The 23,164-nt window shown below is 30.1% G+C and overlaps 4 protein-coding genes across 5 annotated transcripts; all 4 read left to right on the top strand.

Moving 5' to 3' along the window:
• Positions 1–1,161: 1,161 nt before the first annotated feature.
• Positions 1,162–4,684, top strand: LOC107927911 (la-related protein 6C). Its single transcript, XM_016859034.2, has 9 exons — positions 1,162–1,712; positions 2,383–2,464; positions 3,085–3,179; positions 3,280–3,431; positions 3,530–3,608; positions 3,703–3,750; positions 3,832–3,900; positions 3,985–4,110; positions 4,203–4,684. The coding sequence occupies exons 1-9, from the start codon at positions 1,302–1,304 to the stop codon at positions 4,434–4,436; spliced, it is 1,296 nt and encodes a 431-aa protein (XP_016714523.1). The 5' UTR covers positions 1,162–1,301; the 3' UTR covers positions 4,437–4,684.
• Positions 4,685–7,411: 2,727 nt separating this feature from the next.
• On the top strand, positions 7,412–8,068 carry LOC121222237 (uncharacterized). Its single transcript, XM_041102400.1, has one exon. The coding sequence runs from the start codon at positions 7,551–7,553 to the stop codon at positions 7,911–7,913; it is 363 nt and encodes a 120-aa protein (XP_040958334.1). The 5' UTR covers positions 7,412–7,550; the 3' UTR covers positions 7,914–8,068.
• Positions 8,069–13,476: 5,408 nt separating this feature from the next.
• Positions 13,477–17,101, top strand: LOC107928012 (peptidyl-prolyl cis-trans isomerase CYP40). Of its 2 annotated transcripts, XM_016859171.2 has the most exons (10): positions 13,477–13,901; positions 14,904–15,404; positions 15,524–15,611; positions 15,695–15,747; positions 15,886–15,990; positions 16,209–16,284; positions 16,428–16,465; positions 16,560–16,623; positions 16,720–16,793; positions 16,918–17,101. In XM_016859171.2, the coding sequence occupies exons 1-9, from the start codon at positions 13,728–13,730 to the stop codon at positions 16,734–16,736; spliced, it is 1,116 nt and encodes a 371-aa protein (XP_016714660.2). In that variant the 5' UTR covers positions 13,477–13,727; the 3' UTR covers positions 16,737–16,793; positions 16,918–17,101. The 2 variants fall into 2 exon arrangements, with proteins under 2 accessions (XP_016714660.2, XP_040958340.1); XM_041102406.1 differs by lacking the exons at positions 16,560–16,623; positions 16,720–16,793; positions 16,918–17,101 and having other exon boundaries at positions 13,488–13,901; positions 15,935–15,990; positions 16,428–16,458.
• Positions 17,102–18,594: 1,493 nt separating this feature from the next.
• Positions 18,595–21,109, top strand: LOC107927839 (sodium channel modifier 1). Its single transcript, XM_016858965.2, has 3 exons — positions 18,595–18,906; positions 20,042–20,494; positions 20,734–21,109. The coding sequence occupies exons 1-3, from the start codon at positions 18,715–18,717 to the stop codon at positions 20,776–20,778; spliced, it is 690 nt and encodes a 229-aa protein (XP_016714454.1). The 5' UTR covers positions 18,595–18,714; the 3' UTR covers positions 20,779–21,109.
• Positions 21,110–23,164: the final 2,055 nt, after the last annotated feature.

The raw sequence follows: 23,164 nt of genomic DNA on the forward strand, positions 1-23,164 counted from the left end.
AAAACATAATTCTATTTTTTTATTCGATGAAAATTCACGATATGGTTTCTGTAGTAAACTATCCATCTCTCTATACCAGGTAAAATATGGATAAACAAATGAGTCTGTTATAGAGAGGGTTGACTGTAGATATTAAATATATTAAATATCATAAAAACTAAATCAATGTATTTTATTCATGAACTATATATCATTCAGTGATCGAGGGTTTGATCCTTGCATTAAGTATGGAGTAACTTTAAAATTCGTGGCCAGCATCTACCTCTTAATAGGCTTACAAAACGTAGAACGTGAAAAATTAAGTATTGAGCTCACCCTAGTAGATACCTTGAGAAATAAATAATAAAATACAAACCTATTCTTTAAAATTTGTAAATTTAGTTTTCATATTTAATTCTATAAATTCAGTATTTTTATTTTCCTAATTTAAAAATCAAAATTTAAAAAATTTCTGTTAAATTTAAATATATAATTTTAATATTCAAATATTCTAAGCTAATTTTTTTATGGAAGTTCACAAATATAAACATAGTACAATTATCTGTAAAAATATATACTCGAATAATTATGAAATATAATCAAATTAATATAAACTATAAACGGACGAAAAATCAAAATATTATCGGACAAAATCCATATATCACAACTGCTCATAGTGAGACTGAAGACCAACACGGTGGTAGGACGTAATGAGAGCTAGATGACGTTAAAAATACGTGAAAGTTGTCACTAAGCATTTCAAAAGTTTTAAAAATTTTAATTAGACCCTTAAAACTTAATGTCATGTTCCGTCACTCAACTCTCACATAACAATTAATTACACATTGAGACTCAAACATGGGTTGGCCTTTGCAAATAATGCCAAGTCCTCATTGCCTAGAATTAAAAAAAGAGACAAAATTTCAAAAAACCAAAGAGTAAAAGGACTGAAAGTAGAATTAAACCTAACCTTAACCAGAACCTGATCCTCCTCAGCAAATAGCCAAATCAGACCCTTCAAGAAAGGGTCAAACCCCAAAAAAGCAGCGGTAACGTGTAAGAAAATCGACTGTTTCTTGTCTCTTTGGCCACCAAATGTGGATTCAAAGCACTCAAATTTATCAAACTTAACAGTTAGCTAAACTTCAGGAGATCAAAAACAAAAACCAGAACAAACAGACAGACAGACATACACAATATCAACAATTCTTAAAAAACACAAATGAAACAGAGCAAAACAGAGAACCAAAAGAAAAAAAAACAGGACATTACTTTGAGTTCTTCTTCTTTTTGTAATTAATCCATTGAAAAAACAACAAAATATGGCACAAATCCAACCTGAAGAAAAGATTAAAGAAGAACCCCAAACCATTACTATGATTTCTTCTACAAAACCTACATCCAGTTGTAATAATAATGCCATTTCCATGGCTGCTGCTAAACAGGGGACTAGTTGTAGTAGTGGTAATGGTAATGGTAATGGTGTGACGTTCAAATTCAATGCACATGCACCGGAATTTGTGCCTAAATCACATACACAAATGCCCATTTCGGGTTATTACTACCCTTGTTTTCATTACCTAGGTGGTGCTGCGGCTGCTGCTTCCGATTGGTTCTTTCTTGGTGAACAAGAACCTTCTGCTTATTTGAGTTCTAACCCTAATCTTTCCATACCTAATTGTTCTTCTAAGAATGTTCTTACTGATGATCTTCGACAAAAGATCATTAAACAGGTCTATCTTCATTCTGGCTCTTCTTTATTTTTTTTTCCTTTTTTTCTTTTTATGATTCATTAATTGTTTAATTATGTTTCCTTTTAGGGTTAATATAAGTTTTAGTCCTTAAACTTGGTAATTATGTTCACTTTGGTACCTATACTTTTCTGTCCAGACAACTATGTCTACTTTGGTTCCTAAACTTGAATTCCATTAAGATTTGATAATGATTGTGCCACATCATCAAACTTGCACGTTTGCCATATTTAGGGACCAAAATAAATACAATTACTAAGTTCAGAGATTAAAAATTATATTAACCCTTCCTTTTTAAGACAATGAAAGGGTGTATCCATGCATAGATGTGGTGTGAAAATGTTGTGTGAAAGTAACTGTGAAGTAACTCTAGTATAGTGATTGGATAAAATTAGAGTGGATTTGGATGGACGGAATATTTATCTGCGGTTAGTGTAAAAGTAACGGTAGCAATGAGATTAGATATTATAGTGTAAGACAAAAAGTAAACTAAATACACAACACAGCACTCAATTACCCATCTAAATCTCCTTTAGTTTTTTTATATATTAAATAGATCAATTTAATCTTATAATATTAAAATACAACTCTGTTAAATAATAAATAAACTAATTTAATCAGGAATATGATACTAATTGGGAGTGTAAAACAGGTGGAATACCAGTTCAGTGACATGAGTCTTCTAGCAAATGAATCTTTGTCAAAGCAAACAAGTAAAGATCCTGAAGGTTATGGTGAGGAAACTTATGAATCTATTAGCATTTGTTGTGGGGTTAAAATATGCTCTAAATCCTTATAGTTTTCGTAAATTTAGAATTTAGTCATTTATTTTTATTTTTAAGAATTTAATATTTTTATTCTCTGGATTTAAAAATATAAATTAAATTATTAATTTTGGTAAAATCCTTTTGCTAAATTCCTGAATATTAAAACATCATTTTATTAGTTACATATAGCTATCAAGTGAGTTTTTATTTGTAAAAGTACCATGAACGATCTCGTATTAAAAGTCAGATTATATTTTACCTCCTTTACTTATGCTCGATCGAAGAGCAAACCGGTCTTTTCTGTTACAAATTTTATCCATTTCTACTGTTTAAAGTTAAAATGACTGACAGAATAACCAGACAGTACCTCATCCTGATGTATCTTGACCAATTTCCTATTTGATTTAACATACAATGATTAATTTAAGTAAAAAAAGTAAAATGCAATCGAATCCTAATACAAAGACCTATATAATACTTTTATCGTTTTTATTATTATTTCAAAATATCATTAGAGTAGAGGAACTTAGAGTATATTCTAACCCGAAATTTCAATATCTAAAAAGTATCATGGCCTTGTTTTTTAGTGCCGATATCTTTCATTGCTTCAACAAAGAAAATCAAATCCCTTATTACCAATCACCAGTTGCTAGCTCAAGCACTTCGTTCCTCTTTAAAGCTTGTAAGTTCTTTTAGTTTCATTGTTCTTTGTTCAACTGCAAAAATCCTTCTTTTTTTAAAGTGATATATTTTCTCTTTGGACGTGCAATGCACGGTATAAGGTTGTGTGCGACGACGGCAAGAAGGTCCGTCGTAAGCACCCATTCACTGAAAAAGAACGAGAACAAGTGCAGTCTCGTACCGTTGTTGTTGAGAATTTACCTGAAGATCACTCTCATCAGAACCTTGACAAAATTTTTAATGTTGTTGGGAGGTTCGGTTTTTCGTCACTTTCGGTTTCTTGTTTCTTGTTGTTTCTGTATGTGTGGAAAGTTTCGCTTGCAACTCATGCTATTAGTGTTTTCGATACAGTGTGAAGAACATCCGAATATGTCATCCCCAAGAATCGAATTCGTCTCGCTCGAAAAACGACTTTGTTATGTCTAACAAGGTAATGGAAGTAGGGACCAAACATGCTTTTTTAGTTAAAGACTAAAAGATGATTACACAACTTGGCCTTATGGTTCCTTTTCTTGTTCTTTAAGCTACATGCACTTGTGGAATACGAGTCGACGAAGGTCGCCGAGAAGGCGGTATGTTAAAAGCGTTATAGCTTGCTAGAACTTCTTGTTTTTAATCAAATTGTTTCTATAAGTTCCTTTTTTGCAAATCAGGTTGAGAAGTTAAATGATGAAAGGAATTGGAGGAAAGGGCTCCGAGTAAGGTTGTTGCTTAGACTCTCGGTATGTCTGGATTACGTATTCATTACATTGCGTCTTTCACGATTCATGTACGGTCTGTTTAAGTATTCTGATATGAAAATGCAGCCAAAATCCGTTTTGAAAACTAGAAAATCGGAATTCGATGGGATACTAGACGACGATGATTCACCACGAGGTGAACACTCCGAAGGTTCTTCTCCACCAAACAATGCTGAATCATTTGAGAACATTGTAAGCATCAATGTTCCTTAATCACGTCCATTACTAAGTTTAGACTATCGTGTTAAGAGTTGACCGGATAAAAAATTTACCTCTTCCGGTAGGTTGAAGATAACACAGTGGGATCGAAAAAGGGATGGTCTAAAGGGCGCGGGAAAGTCCGGGGATGTGCCCAAAACCACAGCGGGCGCGGGTTACTCGCTGCATCACCTCAACCTAGCAATGCAGTCCAATGTGAGGCATCTGTGAAACAGATTACCAAGGGACCGAGAATGCCGGATGGAACTCGGGGTTTCACTATGGGACGAGGCAAACCGTTAAGTTTGCTATTGGAGTGATCGACCGCACATTATTTTCATTTTCATTTTTCTTGTCTGCAATCTACATTAACCAAACTACTATTGAAATGATTTAGTAGCCATGCATAGTGTGGCCTATATAATATGTTATACCAATAATGCAAGGTTGTATAGTTTAGTACTGCTTCTTCCTTAGATAGCCATTTTCTTTTGGCACATCATCATTCTGTTTTGGTTCTGTAATGTATCCGAAATAAGACCGGAAACGTCGCGTACGGTTTTTTTCATCTTTTTCTGTCAAACCGGTGAAATTACGTCTATTTTGAACAATAAACATGACCTAAACAGATAAACCAACTCGGCACTCGTTCGCTTCGGCTCTCTCGATTGCTTGAAAACCATAGACTCCTTGATACAGCAATGATAGGAGATCTTAAAACTGCTGCAAATTAATGGTTAATTATTATAACAATTTGAAATGTGTATAGATTTAATAAAAAGGCCAACAATATGTGCTTAGATTCAAAATCGAATATGAAAGTATCGAGAGATTTTCTTTGAAAGAATTCGAAGTACGGTTCATTGGGAACAAGTTGGTACTGTCTACTATTAAGGTTTTGTCTCCTTTTTTGAGAGCATGAATAGTTAAGACTGTCTAAATGGAAACGAGTTCAACAGAATAAGAGTATTACAGGTCAAGACTTTTGCTCTAATCACGTGTGACTTTAAGCTCGATTCTTACTACAAAAAGCTTAAATTAGCCTCTTTTTCCTAACCATTTTGCTAAGCAAATGCAACATTACTAATATGTTGATCCATCTTCATCACCACCCAACTTTATGTTGAGGGGATTCTAACGTACGTTTAGGGTTTATGGTTGCAAAAAATTTTGGATTTTACTGTTTGTGATTAAACTTATAGAAAGTTATGAAACACGCTGATTGAGTTTTAGTTCATTAGCATTTGTATTGTTATCAGTGTAAGAGGATATAAGTTTGAGTGCTCTAGCATGTTTTATTCTCCTATTTAAGGGTTAGGGAGGGGTTATATCTAGTTAGTGACAGAAAGTAATAGGGGGCCCTAAAATGGTAAAATTTTAATTTAGGTCTTTTATAATTTATAAAATTTTAAATTATAATGGTAAAATTGCACTCTCTCTCCCCAAATGATAAAATTTTGATTTAATCATTTAAAAATTATAAAAATATAGACCATTAAAATGATAAAATTACATTTTTACTATAGTAAAAATATACAATTTAATTCCAACTTCCCAAAAAAATTTTCAGGCTCCGCCATTGTACCTGTAATCCAATGGTGCCATGTGGTAAACTAATGATGTTAATACGGAGGTACTAAACTAGTTGCCGGAATACAAATTCAAGGACCAACTAGGTACAAATGAAAAAAGTTATAGGCAAAATTATATATTACCCCATTTTTAAATTAAAAGTGTCCTTACTTTTTTTTTTAATTATTTTTGAATAGAGAGGAAGAACATTGGACAATTATTATTATTTAAATAGAGAGGAAGATTAGATAATGTTACATTAACTTTAATTCCAACTTTCTTTTCTTTTCATTTTTTTATAGAAAAAGGGAAAATTATATAATGTTACATTAACTTTATGACCTTTCTAACAAAGGCACAGTCATCTAAATCCAATGGCAATTAAGTATAGAAAAACAACTTTGTATAAACTAATAAGTTGCTTTGCCTTATGGAGTAAGGCAGTTCAGTCTCTATCCACTGCATTAAATAAAGTATTTCCTAACTTAATACATCAATTTAGTGACTAAAACTCGATTCGATTTTAAAAAAATTGAAAAAAAAATTAAATTTCGAGTTATTCGAGTCAACTCGAATAAATAATTTGAGTTTCGAGTTGAATTTTACAATTTTATTAATAGATTGGTGTAAATACTCCTTTAGTCCCTGTCAACTTTGAAAATGAACAAATTAGTCTCTCTCTGAACAAAAATTACAAAAAAAAAATTAAATAATTTTTAAAATTTAAAATATTTATAAAAATTTCAAAATTTATATTTTTAAAAAAAATTATAAAAATTTTTAAAAAATTCTAAATAATATATGAAGAAAGTTACAAATTATTCAAGTTTATCGTACTATGTATTTTTTATTATTTTGCTTTGAAAAAAATTTCAAATTTATGTGCTCTAACGTGGAATTAGTTATACTATAATAAGATTTTAATTTGACATGTTTAATTTTTTAATTTAATTCAAACAATTTCACTCGATTCAACTCGACTCAAATTTTATTTCACTTGACTCGATTTGAAAAAATCTCAAATCAAATTAGGATGATAAAATAGGACTCATCAACTCGATTATGTCGAAATTTTTTCACACAATTCAATCGAATACTCACTCCTACATAAATTACTTATACATATCAATTGGAATTAAGCATAATTAACTTAACAACTAAATTTTAATTAGATCTGTTGATGGCCGAGCTGTGACTCAGCTCCAAAAAATTTTCAAGCCTAAGCCCATTTCCAGCCCAACCCAACCTACCCATAAAACTCGTTTCACAATTCAAAAGATAATAAAATATGTGTATATTAATATTTTATATATTTTATTATTTATATTGAATTCCAACTTAATCAAGTCAAAGTATAAAAAAATTTATTCAAGCTCGGCCCAACCTATAAACAAATCTAACTCTAACTAATTAGAATAAATATAGAAAATAACTCAAATACTTTTTTTATACAATATCTACTTCTACCTATAGCTCTCTCAATCTTTTAAATTTAAGAAAAACATATTTAAACATGTTCTATCTATGTTCTCGTTATTGTTACAGTAATAACTATATCACTTCAACTACGATTCAATCAGTATGACTTCCTTTTCAATAACATGATGTTTATCTCTCCTCCATGCCCAATCAACTTTTTTTTTCCTTTTTAATTGACTTTTTAATTTTCATTTTCATGACACTAAACTTGTCCAATAAGCAAAACCCCAATAAATCAGTCACCATTTTCATTTTCATCCAATATTCTTATTACAAACTAAGAAGCTTAAACCCTATAAAAACCCACCATAAATTAATTAAGAAAAAAAAACCCTTCAAATATTTACATTTATTCATAAATAAAATTTCTCTTCCTTTTGCTGATGTCTTCTACACCATTAGAGCAGCAATCACCACCACCACCATATGGAGGAGTGACCCAACAAGCCTACACGGTTCATAAGGGTCAAGGGTCGGTTGGACCTGTCATAGCCGTTCTTACAGTGATCACAATCCTCGGTATCATTGCTGCAATGATCGGGAGACTGTGTTCAGGCCGCCGTCGTATCATGGGCCATGCTCCATCGTATGATTGTGAAAGTTGGGTCGAGAGGAAGTGCTCTTCTTGCCTTGACGGTCGACCCGACATTTCTCCGCCGCGGGAGGCGCCGGTTGTGACGGTTCCTATAGAGGATACTCATCAAGAAATCAAGGAAGAAAAGAGTGAAGAAAGGTACTCGAATTAAAGGACAAAAGCAACATGAAAGTAGGAGTGAAACTCAATTATTATTATTATCAGTTTGTAGTATTTTTTTTAATATACAAATAGATTCAACCAACTATTGAATCGAATTAACCAAACCCATAAATTAATAATTAAGTAATTCGATCATCGATTCGATATAAAAAATATTATAAGAAATTTTTGCAATGATCACGATTGATTCTACTTTATTTTTTAAAATTTATTTATGAATTTCATCACCTTAGTTTATAAAAATTAAAAAATTAATATACAAAATATTAGTAAAAATATAAGCAATTTAACAATTTATCTCGAGGCATGAACTTCATTTCCTCGAGACTTGTAAATATCAAAGAAAATTTTCAAAATTTATAAAGAGGCCTATCTCGAATATGTTGTTAAAACTTAAAAAAAAAGAATTTGGATTTGATTCCTAATCTCGTATTAGACTCAACCTAAATCTTAACTGATTAGATTATGATTGATATGTATTTGTAATTTACTTATATGAATTTTAGTATTATTTGACATGAATTATTTTGACAATAAAATACGATATCATATATTTATATCCGATAATCAAATCAAATATAGGGTGGCGATTAATTCACTTATTTTTTAGTAAGTACAATTTAACTCTCCGTAACACTTTCATAAAAATAAATTTATCCAAACCGAACTAGTCCAATTGTACCCAAAATAATAAAATTACAAACCTGTTGCTGGGTTGATGGGCTTTGGGAGCTGAAAATTGGGCTTTCATGTTGGCCCATTTCAAACATTTTCATTAGTATATAATATGAATCATATATTTCTTTTCACTTTGTTTTTTTATGAATTTTTTATATGATTTTTTTTATGATCTTTTCTCTTTGGATTATATATATATATATTTTTTACACAATGCTTAGAATTATCCATAGTCACTCACCAACTCATAAATAGGAGATAATACGTTTCAGTGCAATCGAACTCACGTCTTCCTACATTTGCAACAATTCTCATACCAATTGAACTAATACTCAATCGCTTTCAGTATGAAGTTAGTTCTCTATTTTACCAAAAAAAAAATTGAAAATTAATTTCTATATTTCACTTCATCAAAATATAGTTTCGTGTTTTATAAAAATTTAAAAATATACCCAACTAAATTCCTAATTTTTACTAATTTCTTTCGTATAAATTGTTGACATGTTATTTCTAAGTTAGTGATTTAAGGCATGGAATAATATTACTCAATTGAACTAACTCTTTAATTTGCCAATTGAGTTTTAGTTTGATTGGTATGAATATTGTTATCAATGCAGGAGGACGTGGGTGCGTTGAAGTGTATTATCCTCCAATTTATGGATTAGAGAAAGAGTATAGATAATTCTAGGTATCTTTTCAAAAAGAGTATATATGATCAAAACCTTAAAGAATTTATTAAAAAAATAACTCTTCAATTTTTATAAAATAAAAAAAAATTCACATGTCAAAATAATAAAAAAATTTCTCAATATTTATAAAATAAAAAAAAATCAAATTAAATAAAAAAGTAATAATCATCAATCAATCCTTTTCTAAGGTCCCATGGGTGGGTGTTGATGAAAGATTTCTTTCTATCCAATTTTTACTTTTTAATCAAAACTATCAATATAATTGCCTCATCTTCTCATTCTCAAAAACCCCACAACTTTTCTTTAGTCAATTAAGTGATTTAATAAAATATGGAGTAATTATTTTATACATTATACGTGAAATAAAAAAACTATAATTTAATTTAAAATATTGTCATATATACATATATATATTTATAAAACAAAAAAAATACACATAATAGCATCGTAAACCCATTTATAATTCTTTTCGTAAAAGTATCTCTTTAATCTCTTTCAATTTTGAAATTGAGTAAATAGGTCTATTTCAACAAAATCGAAGCAATCTAATTCCTGTGAATTTCAAAAGTGAGCTACTGAAGACAATTAATTATAGCGTTTTACGTAATTTTGATTAATATAATAATAAACTTAGCCCTGAATGTGTACCCATTTTGTCAATGTAGTCCTGATCTAACAAATTTTGCCCTAAACGTTTGTGTAAATTTATAAATATTGAGGTTAAATTTATTAAAATTTTTTAGAATCAATATTAAATTGATAAAATATGTAAATATTGAGAGCTAGATTCGTTATTATACTAATCAATATTATGTACAATTGATGAAAGGTATTAAATTTGTGATTATTTATCTTTAATTGTTTACTTTCGAAATTAATAGAGATTAAATTGAAAAATCGATCTAACCTATATTTTCCTTTCAACGATAGCGTATAAAATAATTATCCTAAAATATCAATACACACATGGAATCAATTTTAACATACCCAAAATGCAGGCCATCATGAAGCATGATCATTGGATATAAGTGGCTGCAAGTTGTCATTTGAAAATCATCCACCACCACCATCATCGCCATCACCGCCACTACTACCACCGCCACCCCAATTGAAATTTGGTTAAACATTGTTTTATATTTATGTCGTGTGGGGCCACTTTGAGGACAACATAGTAGCACTACACATTATTTTTTCTGTTACCATTGACATATTTAACAATGTTATAATAAGGTATAATGATTTTTTGGCCCTCCAGTTTTATAAAAAGAATCATTTTAGTCATTCGTTTTATTTTTCGCCTTTTTTAGTCTTTAAAATTATATTTTTTTGTCAAATCATCCCAAAATAAATAGAAAAATTAATGTTTGGTAACTTTGTCGACATATCATACACGTGGATTGGCACATAGATGACATGTCAATATTTAATTATTTTATTTAAAATATTAAAAAATATAATGTTTAATGATTTTTTTAATTTTAAAAATAAATTTTTATAAATTTTTAAATTTATAAAATTAATTAAATGTTGACGTGTCATCCACGTGTATGCAAGTCAACAAAGTTAAAAAATGTAAATTTTTTCATTCATTTTAGGGTGATTTAACAAAAAAAACTAATTTAAAAGCCAAAAAGATGAAAATTTAAATGGAAGATTAATTTTTTTTTTAAATTGCAGGGTAAAAAGGTTATTGACAATGTTCTATTTGGATAATAAGTGAAAATTTTAATGTCAAAACGATAACGACAGTACAACAATATTTTCTAGTCAATTAGCCAAATGAAACATTATTCAAATAAATTATAATTGGTTTAGTGTCGATATAGGTAAAAATACCATGGATGTTTTACACTAATAGTGAGATTGTATTTTGTCATTTTTACTATAAAAAATGAGTAAATTAATCCCTATACATTAAATCAAAGAGCAAACTGATCATTTTTGTTAAAAATTTCATCCATTTCTACTGTTAAAAATTGATTCATATGTGCAAAATGAGTTATATGTGGCATGTCACATGTAATTGTCTAGTTGTTTTGTCAGCTACGGTAGTTTTTAACAGTAAAAATGAATGAATTTTTTCACAGAATTAACCAATCTGCTTATTGATATAATGTATAAAGACTAATTTTCCCATATTTTAAGTAGAGAGAACAAATGTAACTTGACTCCTAATATAAACGTCTTCATAATACTTTTACCCATAGATGCTGTAGTGAAAGACTTTTATTGCACATAAAAAAACTTCATTACAAGTTTTTTAGTTAAAAGCGATAATTACAAATACTAAATTAAATAATTTAATTCAATATAGATATGACTTTAATTTTTCATAATGGAATTGAGATAAACATCAAATTTATATATAAATTTTGGTCTAATGTATAATTTTATACATTAACTTTAAATCTATGCAATTGTACACATGAAATTTTGATTGCCGTTCAAATGTATACATAAGATCTTAATTTTGATTCAATCGTATACATCTGTAAAAATAAATATATCAATTTATTTTTATACCTGATAAATATAATTATTAATGCATGCAATATATAAACATAAAATGATACTATACTAATATTTGTATTAATAATTTATGAGAATCGAATCAAATAAAAAATTTATGTATAAAATTGTATAAAATTAAAATTATTGTATAAAAATGCATATTAGACCAAAATTCATAAATAGTTTTACAATTTATCATACTTATTATTAAATTAATTAGGAATTGAGCAAGAATATAAATTAAGATTATATTTGGTTTAAATAAAATCTATATGATTCAACCATAAATTATAGAAAAATAATTTATTAAGGTATGGCCAATGGATGTTCTAGACTTCAAAGATGAAGTGACAGCAATTTGGGGGTAAAAATTATAAACCCACAAAAATAGTGTCCTGAAAAGAAAATACAAAGAATTATAAAAAAAGTCACGGAATCAATGTCAATTTGTAGTTTTGGTCCCTCTATTATACTCAAGATTTGATATTTAATTTCTATAATTTGATTCCCATGCTTTTATAATGATTCAAGTTAATCTAAATAGTCAAGGCTGCTAATCATTTCAACTAAAATGTGAATGTGATTTTTTCAAGTTTTTCATATTTGGATAAGTGGTCGAACTGGTTCGATCGATTAGTTTGGTTTAATTAAATAAATTATTAAAAGTTCATAAAAAAATCTGGTCAACTGGTCCGTATTGATTCTCAGACCAATCGATCCAATGCCTTTTTTCGAACTGATACTCCAAGCAAATTCTAATTTGATTCAAATGTGAAATTTTCTTAAACATGGCCCTTCCAACATAAAAAAAAATTCGCGTTAACATAATAAATTAAAACGGGCATTGATAAAAAAAGACCAATACTAATATTCTAACTCGAATAGATAATAATATTAATTGTTTGAAAAAAAAAACTTTATACCGATTTTAAGATTAAAATTTTTTATAACTTCGAGATTTTATGTTTGAGTCTCATCTCATGTAAACATGTGAATTTAGTTCTAAATTTATTATAGTAATAATAAGGATAGAAACCATAGACTAAACCTTAAAAAAAAACAAACTATACATTAATACAAGTTTAATTTTTGGACAATTCATATTTTTATTCCTTATCGAAAAAAATTAAAATGTCCAACCGGTCTCTATACTTTTTAGAAATTTAAATTTTAGTTTTTATATTTTTATTTTTATGAATTTAATTTTTTACTTTTCAAAATTTAAAATTCAGATCCGATTATTATTACTGTTAAAAATTTTCATTAAATCTGGAACATTACTCACTTAGTAGCTATGTAACTAAAAATAATAATATTGTAATCAACCTGAATTTAAACTAAAAAATTATGGGTAAACTTCAGAAGAGGTCACCCAATTATGTTTTTTTTATCACTTAAATATGAAAAGTTACAAAATTGTCATTAACTATTCAATTTTGTCTCTCTTTTTTTCACCAGCCAACTAACGTAAAAATGCAAATAACCAAAACTCAAAATAGTTGCGTGACAAAAAATATAAAATTAAATATTTGAGTGACTATTTTACAACTTTTCATAGTTAAGGTGACCAAAAAAGAAAAAAGAACATAATCGGATGACTAGTAATGTAATTTATCCAAAAATTATACATCAAAGAAAAAAACAAATAAACAGAGAGGTACAGACAAAATGCTTACCCAAACTCCAAAGAGAAGGTCAACCCCCATTTTTATATTTGAAAATTTTGGGGGAGAAAAAAAAAATTAAAACGAACGAAGCGGAATTAGGGTTTTACAGAGAAGATGAAGAGAAGTCTCTAGAGAGAGAAATAAAAGAGTTAGGTAATTTGCTGTATGTATATTTATATAAATAAAAACATACAAACTGTATCAGCAAGAACAGAGAGAAAAATTAAAAGTCATTAGAGAGCGATATACATTGGGAATATGATGAAGAGGCAACGGTGTTATTTGGATATAAGTATAGGAGAAGAGCTTGAAGGAAGAATAATAGTTGAACTGTTCAATGATGTAGTACCCAAAACTGCAGAGAATTTCAGGGCTCTATGTACTGGTGAAAAAGGCATTGGTCCTAACACTGGTGTGCCTCTTCACTATAAGGTCCTTCTGCCTCTCTCTTTCTCTTTATTTGTTGGTATTTTTGGATGTAGGGGGGTTTGCTTATCTGGGTTTATTTTGGTTTATGGTTATATTAAATGATTTGTTCAAAGCCATGGGAATATATATATTTGTTTCTGGTTGTATTCTTGGAATGGAAGATTTGACTTGTTTTTAACTGTTTGAATTAGTTTCTTTGGAGTGAGATCTATAAGTTTTTTTCTTGAGTTTAATATATGTATGTATGCATTTGGTGATAGTTGTTGCTTATTGAATTTTGTTAATTGATTTTTCTTGATTTTAAGATATGTATTATGATGCTTTTTCCTTTTGTTTGGTAGAATGGAAAGAAAATTGGAAGATTGAAGGAGTACAAAAATAGGAAGATAGAAAATATAAAATTTCTTTCCATAATTTTTTTGGTTGGAATGATAGAAAAATTATAATTTTCTTTCCATTTATTGTTTAGCAGATTTGAAAAATAAGAGAAAGAAAATGAAATTTTTAACAAATGCATAATTTTGAACTTCCATACATTTTCTCTGCTCTTATCGTTCCAATTTGGAATGATTTATTTTTATCTATTAGGATGGAAAATTGTCATCTCTTTTATTTTCTTTCCTCTCAGTTTTTTCCCCTACCAAACACACTCAAAATTTATTTTCTTTCAACTTTTCCTTTCCCTCCAATCCTTCATTTTTTTCCACTAAATCAAGCAAACCCTTAAGCTTTGCTTGGTATAGTGAAAAGAAAATTGGAAAATTGAAGGGGAAGAAAAATAGGAAGATGGAAAATATAAACTTCTTTTTCCATAGGTTTTTATTTGCATTCTGCTTGGTAGAGTCGAAAAATGAAAGTAAAGAAAATAAAACATTTGAAAAATGCATAATTTTGAACTAACATACACATCTCTCTCATTTTCTCTCCTCTCATCATTCCAATTTGGAAGCATTAGTTTTTATGTATTAGGATAAAAAATGATCATCTCTCCCATTCTTATTCCAGGGAGTTCGTTTTCATCGAGTTATCAAAGGATTTATGGTTCAAGGTGGGGATATATCTGCTGGAGATGGTACTGGAGGAGAATCAATTTACGGTTTGAAATTCGAAGATGAAAATTTTGAATTGAAACATGAAAGGAAAGGAATGTTATCTATGGCAAATTCTGGTCCTAATACCAATGGATCTCAGTTCTTCATCATGACAACTCGCACTTCTCATTTAGATGGGAAACATGTTGTGTTTGGTAAGGTAGTCAAAGGAATGGGAGTTGTTCGATCAATTGAACACGTAACAACCGGTGAAGCTGATTGTCCCACTGTCGATGTTACAATTGCTGATTGTGGAGAAATCCCTGGGGGGGCAGATGATGGGATATCAAATTTTTTCAATGACGGCGATATTTATGCTGATTGGCCTGCTGACCTTGATGAGAGCCCCAACGAGCTCTCTTGGTGGATGACTGCTGTAGAGTCTATTAAGGCTTTTGGAAATGAACATTATAAGGTAATCGGTTTATGTGTTAATGAATTATTCGGTTCATTGCCGCATTGTGCTCTCTTGATGGTGCTTCATCAGTTTATTGCTCATTGTTTCTCGTTTGTGCTAATGAATGTTCTTAACAGAAGCAAGACTATAAGATGGCTCTTAGAAAGTACAGGAAGGCTCTACGATATCTAGATATCTGCTGGGAGAAAGCTGGCATCGACGAAGGTGACTACATTTCTTTTCTCTAAAGGGTATTGTATTGTATGATTCTCGATTCACCGTGCATATACTATGTTGTGTCTTTGCAGAGAAGATTTCGAGTTTGAGAAAAATGAAATCCCAGATATTCACAAATAGCTCTGTAAGCTTGATTCCCCTAAGCTTGTTATCCTAGAGTTGATTAAATGTAGACTGTTATTGTTTATTCTATTTGTCTTTCGGACTAAGCATAGTTATCTTGCATTTTTTTTATACTGCGTTATGGATTATGCGGCTTTAGGCCTGTAAACTAAAACTAGGGGATCTGAAAGGAGCACTATTGGACACAGAATTTGCTATGCGTGATGGAGATAACAACGTGAAAGCCCTGTTTCGGCAAGGTCAGGTTAGTATGTCTCTTGTCGGTAACGAGTTTAATCTCTTCGATGCTGGCGGCTTTAGCTTATATTCAGTCTTAAGCTAATCATCTCTCCAGGAAAATTTGTTGAGATGCATACTGTAGACCTTCCTTGGAAGCTACCTTTTCGGTTATCTTTCTTATGCTTTACTTTGTGTTAATTCAAGCTTATTCGTGCCCTAATGATTGTGATAATTATCTTCCAGGCACACATGGCACTTAATGATGTTGATGCTGCTGTTGAAAGCTTCAAGAAAGCTTTGCAATTGGAGCCAAATGATGGTCAGTAATCAACTTAGTATTGGATTTTCTCCCTTTTAGAAGTTTATGAGATTCCCAGGAAGTATAGTTAATGTTATCTGGTCGTCAACATTAGAACTTATCGAGACTTTTTACTATCTCTTTGCCATGTATTCTGCGTTCAGGTGGAATAAAGAAAGAGCTTGCTGTTGCTATGAAAAAGGTTGGTAGATAAAACCGAATTCATATTATCTTGTGGCAATCTCAAACATATATAAAACAAATTGTATTTACGCAACGAAACTTGGTGAGCACAGATCAATGATCGACGCAACGAGGAGAGAAGGAGGTACCGTAAGATGTTCCAACCAAACTCAATCGGTATGTCGAGTGTGCTGGTTTTGGCTTTGCTCGTTTTTCTTATTTCCACTTGTGACATGAACGATACCTGATGTTATATGCGAATGTACAATGCAGGTGCAGATAACCAATAACCTTTTGCTGTTTTACGTATAGCAAGATAGTCTCTTACCTTTCGTACAAAATACTAGGTAGGTATGGTATACAGATGTTCCGTGTCTGCTTTTCTGGTGAAACTGTTTGAGAAACTAATTGGAAACTGTGAAGGCTTATCTACAATCTTAGAAATTGAATGTTTTATGTTGATTTTATCAGGTTTCAAATGGAAGCATTTCAAGCAAAAACTGTACTGTGATAATATGAGGCTTGAACCAATTGTTTTTAGATTAAAAGATATGATGAAAAAGTTACCTCAGAAGATCCTTTAGGCCTTTTCTTAAAACAATTGGTATAAAATAAAAGTGTAGAATTTTTGTATCAATGGAACAATTTCTTTTTAGTTGGGTGTCATGGAAATTTTACCTTCTTTTTTTATCAGTCTTTTATTATTGGCTTTATTGTAAATTAGCCCCTAAAATATGCTTCAATTCTCGGATTGATCTTTTAAAGTTTTTTTAGGGGTCAAAAGTAGTTTTTTTAAACAATGTTGTCGTGTACTTTTTGGGTAAACTGATAAAATTGATGGTTTAGGGTCACTTTCGAAAAAAGAAGAAAGGACCAATCTGGGAATTGAGTTATAGTTTAGGGATGAATTTATGTATAAAGCCATTTTTATATTTGGTTGGGGCCTGCAGAATTTTTTTTTTCAAAAGGATATATATTTTTTATGATTAGAGGTGGCAAATGGGAGTGATAAAAATATAATAAATAAGACATAAATCAACGATGCTTAAAAAAGAATGTCATGTCAAATAATTTGAAGAAATTAATGAATAATAACATCAAATTAGAGGGACCTTTTATAGAATTTTACCCCCCCCAAAAAAAAAAGATGGAAGAAAGCATAGACCCAATGAATTTGAGACAAAAGTATGCCTAAGTGATGGGTCATCTTTCCAGTTGTTAATATACAAATAATTTGATTTGAAGGATTATTGAGTTTAGTGATTTATAAAATAAGTTGGTTTAAAATATGGGTTGGGTTTAAGTGTTTGAATCTAATTTGTTTGAATCCAATTTCATTCGATTTGGCTCGTTTTATATTTTTATAATATTTTATTTTATTTTCATATATCATATAATTTATATATCAAATAAAAATAAAAATATAATACAATAATATACTATACATGCCTATGTTTGAAATTTAGTTAAAATATGCAATAAGTTTTTGTATTCTTTCTAAAATTTAAATTTAGTCCCTATACTTTTATTTCTAGGAATTTAGTTCTACTTTTCATATTTCAAAATTTAGATTTAATTGTTAACATTGTTAAAATTATTTTGTATAATTTGTCAATATATGCTCATTTAGTAGTCATATAACTAAAAAATAGCATTGTAATAAACCTGAATTTAACAAAAAAAATTAATAGTATTAACGATTTAATTTGAATTTTAAAAACTAAAAAGTAGAGGGATTGAATTTTTAAAATTAAAAATATAGAGACTAAATTTTAAATTTAAGAAAACTACAAGGACTTAAGACTAAACAAATTAATGTTATCTATTTATAAATATGATTGAATTTAGACAAATTTTAGATTCGTCGAGTTAGATTTAGAGAATCATTAAGTATACTAATATGATAGGGTAAACCTGACTCGAATTTCATCGGGTCGACAAGGGCGAAGTCAGAATTTTTTTTTTTGGATTCGGAATTAAATTATATATGTTTATGATAGTAAAAATGTAATTTTTTCTATTTTAATAACTATCTTTAAAATTTTTAGAGGATTAAATAATTTTTTTTATTATTTTGGGGGGTCAAAGTGAAATTTTACCGTTACTAATTTAAAATTTTATAAATCATAAATTGAAAATTTTACATTTAAGGGGCAGCGGGCCGGCCATCAACCCCTCTAAATAACACCCCGACAAAGAGGCGGCGTTGAAACAAAGAGAAAAAAGCTTTGGAAATTTTAAAACGGAAAAAAAGGGGGAAAAAGAAGAATGAGTGTGTATGGAGGGGATAGTTGGGGAAGAGAAGCACAATACCGAAAGAGAAGAATCGATGAAGTTGTTCTAGAAGGGATCGAAATTGATGATGGGCATGGCTCTTCTTACAAGAAGCTCGCTTCTGGCAAATACGCTTGTCTTGTCTGCCCTCAAAATCCCATCTTTGATACTCCTCTCATGCTTTCGGTAAGCTTAGCTTCGCTTTTATTTAACTCTTTTTAACTTCTATACTTCTATTATCGTATGAAAATTTTCTGCAAAATTGTAAAAAACCCATGTTTATAATTATGTTAATTGAACTTTAGGGGGGGAATTGATGGTATTTTAGTTTATATAGGATAGGTTGATTATTGGGAATTGACTAGAATGGCTTTTTTGTTGCTTAATTTCATGAATTGGGAAAGATAATTTAGAGTGAAGGAAGAAAATCCTTTTTATCTAATTGTTCTAGTTATGCTTAATGTTTGGGTTAATTGATTCTAAATTGGCCTTAAACTTCAAAACATTTTAATTGAGTCCTTGCAATATCGGTATGGTATTGATGATGTCCTTCCTTAGCTTGGCCGTCAACTTGGGTGTTAAATTCTGGTTCGGATACTATGTTGTGCTTAATTAAAACACATGTGTGCTTCCTGCATGGATAGCTTGGATATGATGTGTTAATAAAATTTAATAGGGCCTGTCTGTATAGTAAGTACATACATGTTTACAATTTAAGACAAGTATTTTAAATGTGTTGCATGTTGTATTTGAGCTGGTTTTTATTGCTCGAGGTAATAGTTAGGTTGACTGAAGCACTTGATTGATACGATACAAATACTTTGAAGATTCGATCAGAATGTTTTAAAGTTTTTGACCAATTTAGAATTTGGGTTATAGTTTGTGGACATCCGGTGCAATTAACCCATTAACGTTTTGAGTCTAACGTTGAATATGGATATGGATATGTGTATGATGTTATGTTGTTTTTCTTATGATTTTTCATAGTCCTCGAATTCTAGTTGTAGGAATATCAACATACTATGTCACTTCCTTTTCTCTGTAGCCATTTGAGAATGGAATACATCTTTCTATGTTTTCTCTCTAGATTGAATTATTTGCCTGTTTTGCTTGAATTGGGAATATGGACTTTGTTTTGTTCCTTTTTTTCACTGGGATTTTGGGTGGAAGAGTAGGGGAAGTTGTTTCTGAGGCACCAAACTCGTAAACTTTAAGGTTTACTTACGAAATTTGAACTTCAGTTGAGACTTTTTTTTTCCTTTCCTGTCTGGTTGTAATATAGTTTATCCTGTTTTCTTGATTGTTGAAGTGATTTATGCAGATGCATTGCAAAGGATCACGTCATTTGGCTGCAAAGTCGAAGGCGAAAGAAAAGGAACTTACGAGACGAAACAAAATAAACAAGAGACTAGCTTTGGAAGGCTCTTCAACTACTTCCTCTATTAACTCGAGTACCACCAAGCAAAATGCTCATTTACCTAGCAAAAGCAAACCATTGATCCAAATGGCACAAAAGGCTGCTTCTGAGATACTCGGTAATAAAAGACTCGAGGTTGACTCGAGAAACGAAAACCACAACACAGTGGTACCAAGACAGAATGATGTTAAAAATGCAACACTGGGTTTCTCTCGGGATCACAATTGTTCGAATGAAACATCCCACAAGCTAATACAGAACCATCTGAATTTCCGGGAATGTAGAGAGAGAGAACTTAAGTTTACATCTGCAGGTTGGAAACGTGATTGTCATGGTAAATGGTACAAAGATGAAAATGTGAGCTTCTTTTCCCCTGAATATAGTGTAAACATGTTGCCAAGTGCTATTTTAATCCTTCCAAAACCCGTAAATTGAAGGAAAATCTGCGCTTAAATGCAGCAGCAACTGTGCTAACTAAGTTAAGGCTCAATTGGGTTGCTAAGTGCTAATTGAGTTGCTTTAATATTTGTTATTGTCACTTGTGATTTATGATCTCTGCATAGTGACGCCATTTCCCCCTTGTAACTTGCTTGCAGGTTGAATTTGACTCGGATGAAGAAGATCCAAACTCATCATTTTGATCGAAGATCCCGGAGATTTCAGCATCGGTCCACTACTTGCGGACGTGGGATGCAAAATTGAGCACTTGTTTCGTTACAAGATCCTGATTAACCCTTGTAGGCACAGTGTGCTGGAGATAAGAGATAAGCTATCGAAACAAGAAAGGATTGCATGCAACGGTGACACCATGCCAACGTATATCACTTTTATTCAAATTATGTCACGTAATCAAAGCAAGAATTCCTTTCTCCAACTGAAATATATTGGTAAAAGTAACATGGAGATCTCTATATTAAGACTCGGATTGCATTTTGTCTCTTCTATTAAAAAAAAGGCAAATCAGTTCTTATATATTAGATCAAAGAGTAAATTTGATTTTTTTGTTAAAAAATTTCACCTCATTGTACTGTTAAAAATTAGCTTGGCAATAATCGGATAACGACATAGGACATGTTACATTTATCTCGTGCTAACATACAGGGATCAGTTTTTAATGGAACAAAGGGATAAAATTTTTAACAGAAAGATTAATTCTCTTTAATTTAATATATATGAATTAATTTATTTATTTTTTAAATAAAATAATTAAAATAATTTCGAAATCTTTCATGAAACATACCTTGTATTCTCACAATGCTAATTCCAACGGATGGTACATTGTATTTCACTTTTTTGGGATTTTCATTTTGGACACATGATTACAATCTATGAAGAGGCATTTAAACAAACATCTGGTGGGTCTATTATACAAACCTTGAAATTTGTATTAAAAACACAACCCTTTATAAACTTTGGATAATGGGAACTAATCTTTTTCACTTTATGAGATAATTGTCAAATCATTTAACCTATTCATAACATTTCCGATAAATACCCAAAAAAAGGGTCACATTCCAAAGTATGAACATCACTTATCAATCTAGTTTTGATGCTAGATAAAAAAAAAGTGTATCAAATCTTGGACCACAAATTAATAAAGAAAAAATTAAAATGTCATCCCTGTACTTTTAAGATGTTAAAATTTAAGTCCTATTGTTAATACTATTAAGCAATGTATTAAAAAATGATATTATAATAAATTTAAATTTTAAAAAATAATTTAATTAGTCATGCATTATGTATAAAATTATAAACTTAGTCTATATTCTCTAATTGAATAATTCTTAATCGCTATAATTCTTAAATTTACCACATTAAAATTTGAAAATAATACAACTTAATGAATTTGAAAATTGTCTTTTCGCTAAAAAGTACATCCATAATTTATGCATAATACAGGGACTAATATCATAATTTAACCATTTTCTAGACGGGCTGTTTTAGGGGGACCATTTGGAAGTTTCTCTGTAGATTTGTGTGCATTGAATATGTCCTCGTTATTAGTGGGATAGCTATCAGACCCATCTGGTCTGCAATGGCTATGCATATATATATATGTACACATTACAGATTTGATGCAACTTTTTGAGCATCAAATGGATAACGATGTGTCCCGAGGACCACCGGTCTATGAGCTGTCGAGGCTTCAGCTTTCCCAATAGCTGTTCTTTGGCCCTATAAAAAGTAGAAACTCCCATGAAATATCATTCTCTCAACCCCTCTCAACCCCATCCCGAGTCTTTTTTCGGGTAAATTGCATCAAACATTCTTAAGTTATTGTTCAAATTCTGAAATGTTGTGTCCTTTTAGTTTACTTGTTAATTTAAGTGGCAAATGATGCTTTGGATTTAATGTTAAGCATGTTTAAAATATGAGGATCGAATTGTAAATATATATATTTATTGTACTTAAATCTGACGTGCTAAAATATAAAACAAGTATAAATCAAATTTAGGGCTGCTGTTTTTTAACACGTTGATCCGAATTGTTCATATGATTGGTTAAGGGTGAAATTAGAAATTTTTTAAGAAACTAGAAGTAAGTTATAAATTTTTAGAGGGGGTTAAAATATGTTTTTTTTAATAATTGCATTAACATAGAATTTTACAACTTTTAGAGGGTTTTAAAGTAGAAATTTACCATTTTTGAAGGGAGGTCAAATATAGCTTTACATAATTTTTAAAGGGGTTAAATATAAATTTACCATTTTAGAGAGGCCAAAGCTCGTTACCCTACTCTGCAATAGCTGCCCAGGCATTTACAATTTGATTTGTTTTAAATAAGTTCCATGTCATATTAGAATTGACATCTTAGCAACCAAGTTAATGGTTAATCTAAAAGGACTTAATTCAGTTAATTGATAAAATATTAACACTTTAAATTAAAATGCTTTAAAATTTAGAGACCAATCTAAAATCTATACCATAATTTGAGGGCATTTAATTGAATTAGCCTTTTTTTCTTTTTTGGGTTATCATGTGTCATCCCTAGAACTGTTTTATAACACTCCATTAATCCCTTCTTTTC

Source organism: Gossypium hirsutum, chromosome A03 (genome assembly GCF_007990345.1).
Source record: "Gossypium hirsutum isolate 1008001.06 chromosome A03, Gossypium_hirsutum_v2.1, whole genome shotgun sequence".
In the NCBI taxonomy this organism is placed as follows: Eukaryota; Viridiplantae; Streptophyta; class Magnoliopsida; order Malvales; family Malvaceae; genus Gossypium; species Gossypium hirsutum.

Excerpts from the sequence above, each read along its gene's own strand:
- LOC107927911 (XM_016859034.2), top strand. The coding sequence starts at position 1,302 with ATGGCACAAATCCAACCTGAAGAAAAGATTAAAGAAGAACCCCAAACC. Across the intron at positions 3,180-3,279 it reads TTCGTTCCTCTTTAAAGCTT|GTTGTGTGCGACGACGGCAA; the intron begins GTAAGTTCTTTT and ends GCACGGTATAAG. Across the intron at positions 3,432-3,529 it reads ATTTTTAATGTTGTTGGGAG|TGTGAAGAACATCCGAATAT; the intron begins GTTCGGTTTTTC and ends TTTTCGATACAG.
- LOC121222237 (XM_041102400.1), top strand. The coding sequence starts at position 7,551 with ATGTCTTCTACACCATTAGAGCAGCAATCACCACCACCACCATATGGA.
- LOC107928012 (XM_016859171.2), top strand. The coding sequence starts at position 13,728 with ATGATGAAGAGGCAACGGTGTTATTTGGATATAAGTATAGGAGAAGAG. Across the intron at positions 15,405-15,523 it reads TTGGAAATGAACATTATAAG|AAGCAAGACTATAAGATGGC; the intron begins GTAATCGGTTTA and ends TGTTCTTAACAG. Across the intron at positions 16,285-16,427 it reads GCAATTGGAGCCAAATGATG|GTGGAATAAAGAAAGAGCTT; the intron begins GTCAGTAATCAA and ends TTCTGCGTTCAG.
- LOC107927839 (XM_016858965.2), top strand. The coding sequence starts at position 18,715 with ATGAGTGTGTATGGAGGGGATAGTTGGGGAAGAGAAGCACAATACCGA. Across the intron at positions 18,907-20,041 it reads ATACTCCTCTCATGCTTTCG|ATGCATTGCAAAGGATCACG; the intron begins GTAAGCTTAGCT and ends TGATTTATGCAG. Across the intron at positions 20,495-20,733 it reads AATGGTACAAAGATGAAAAT|GTTGAATTTGACTCGGATGA; the intron begins GTGAGCTTCTTT and ends ACTTGCTTGCAG.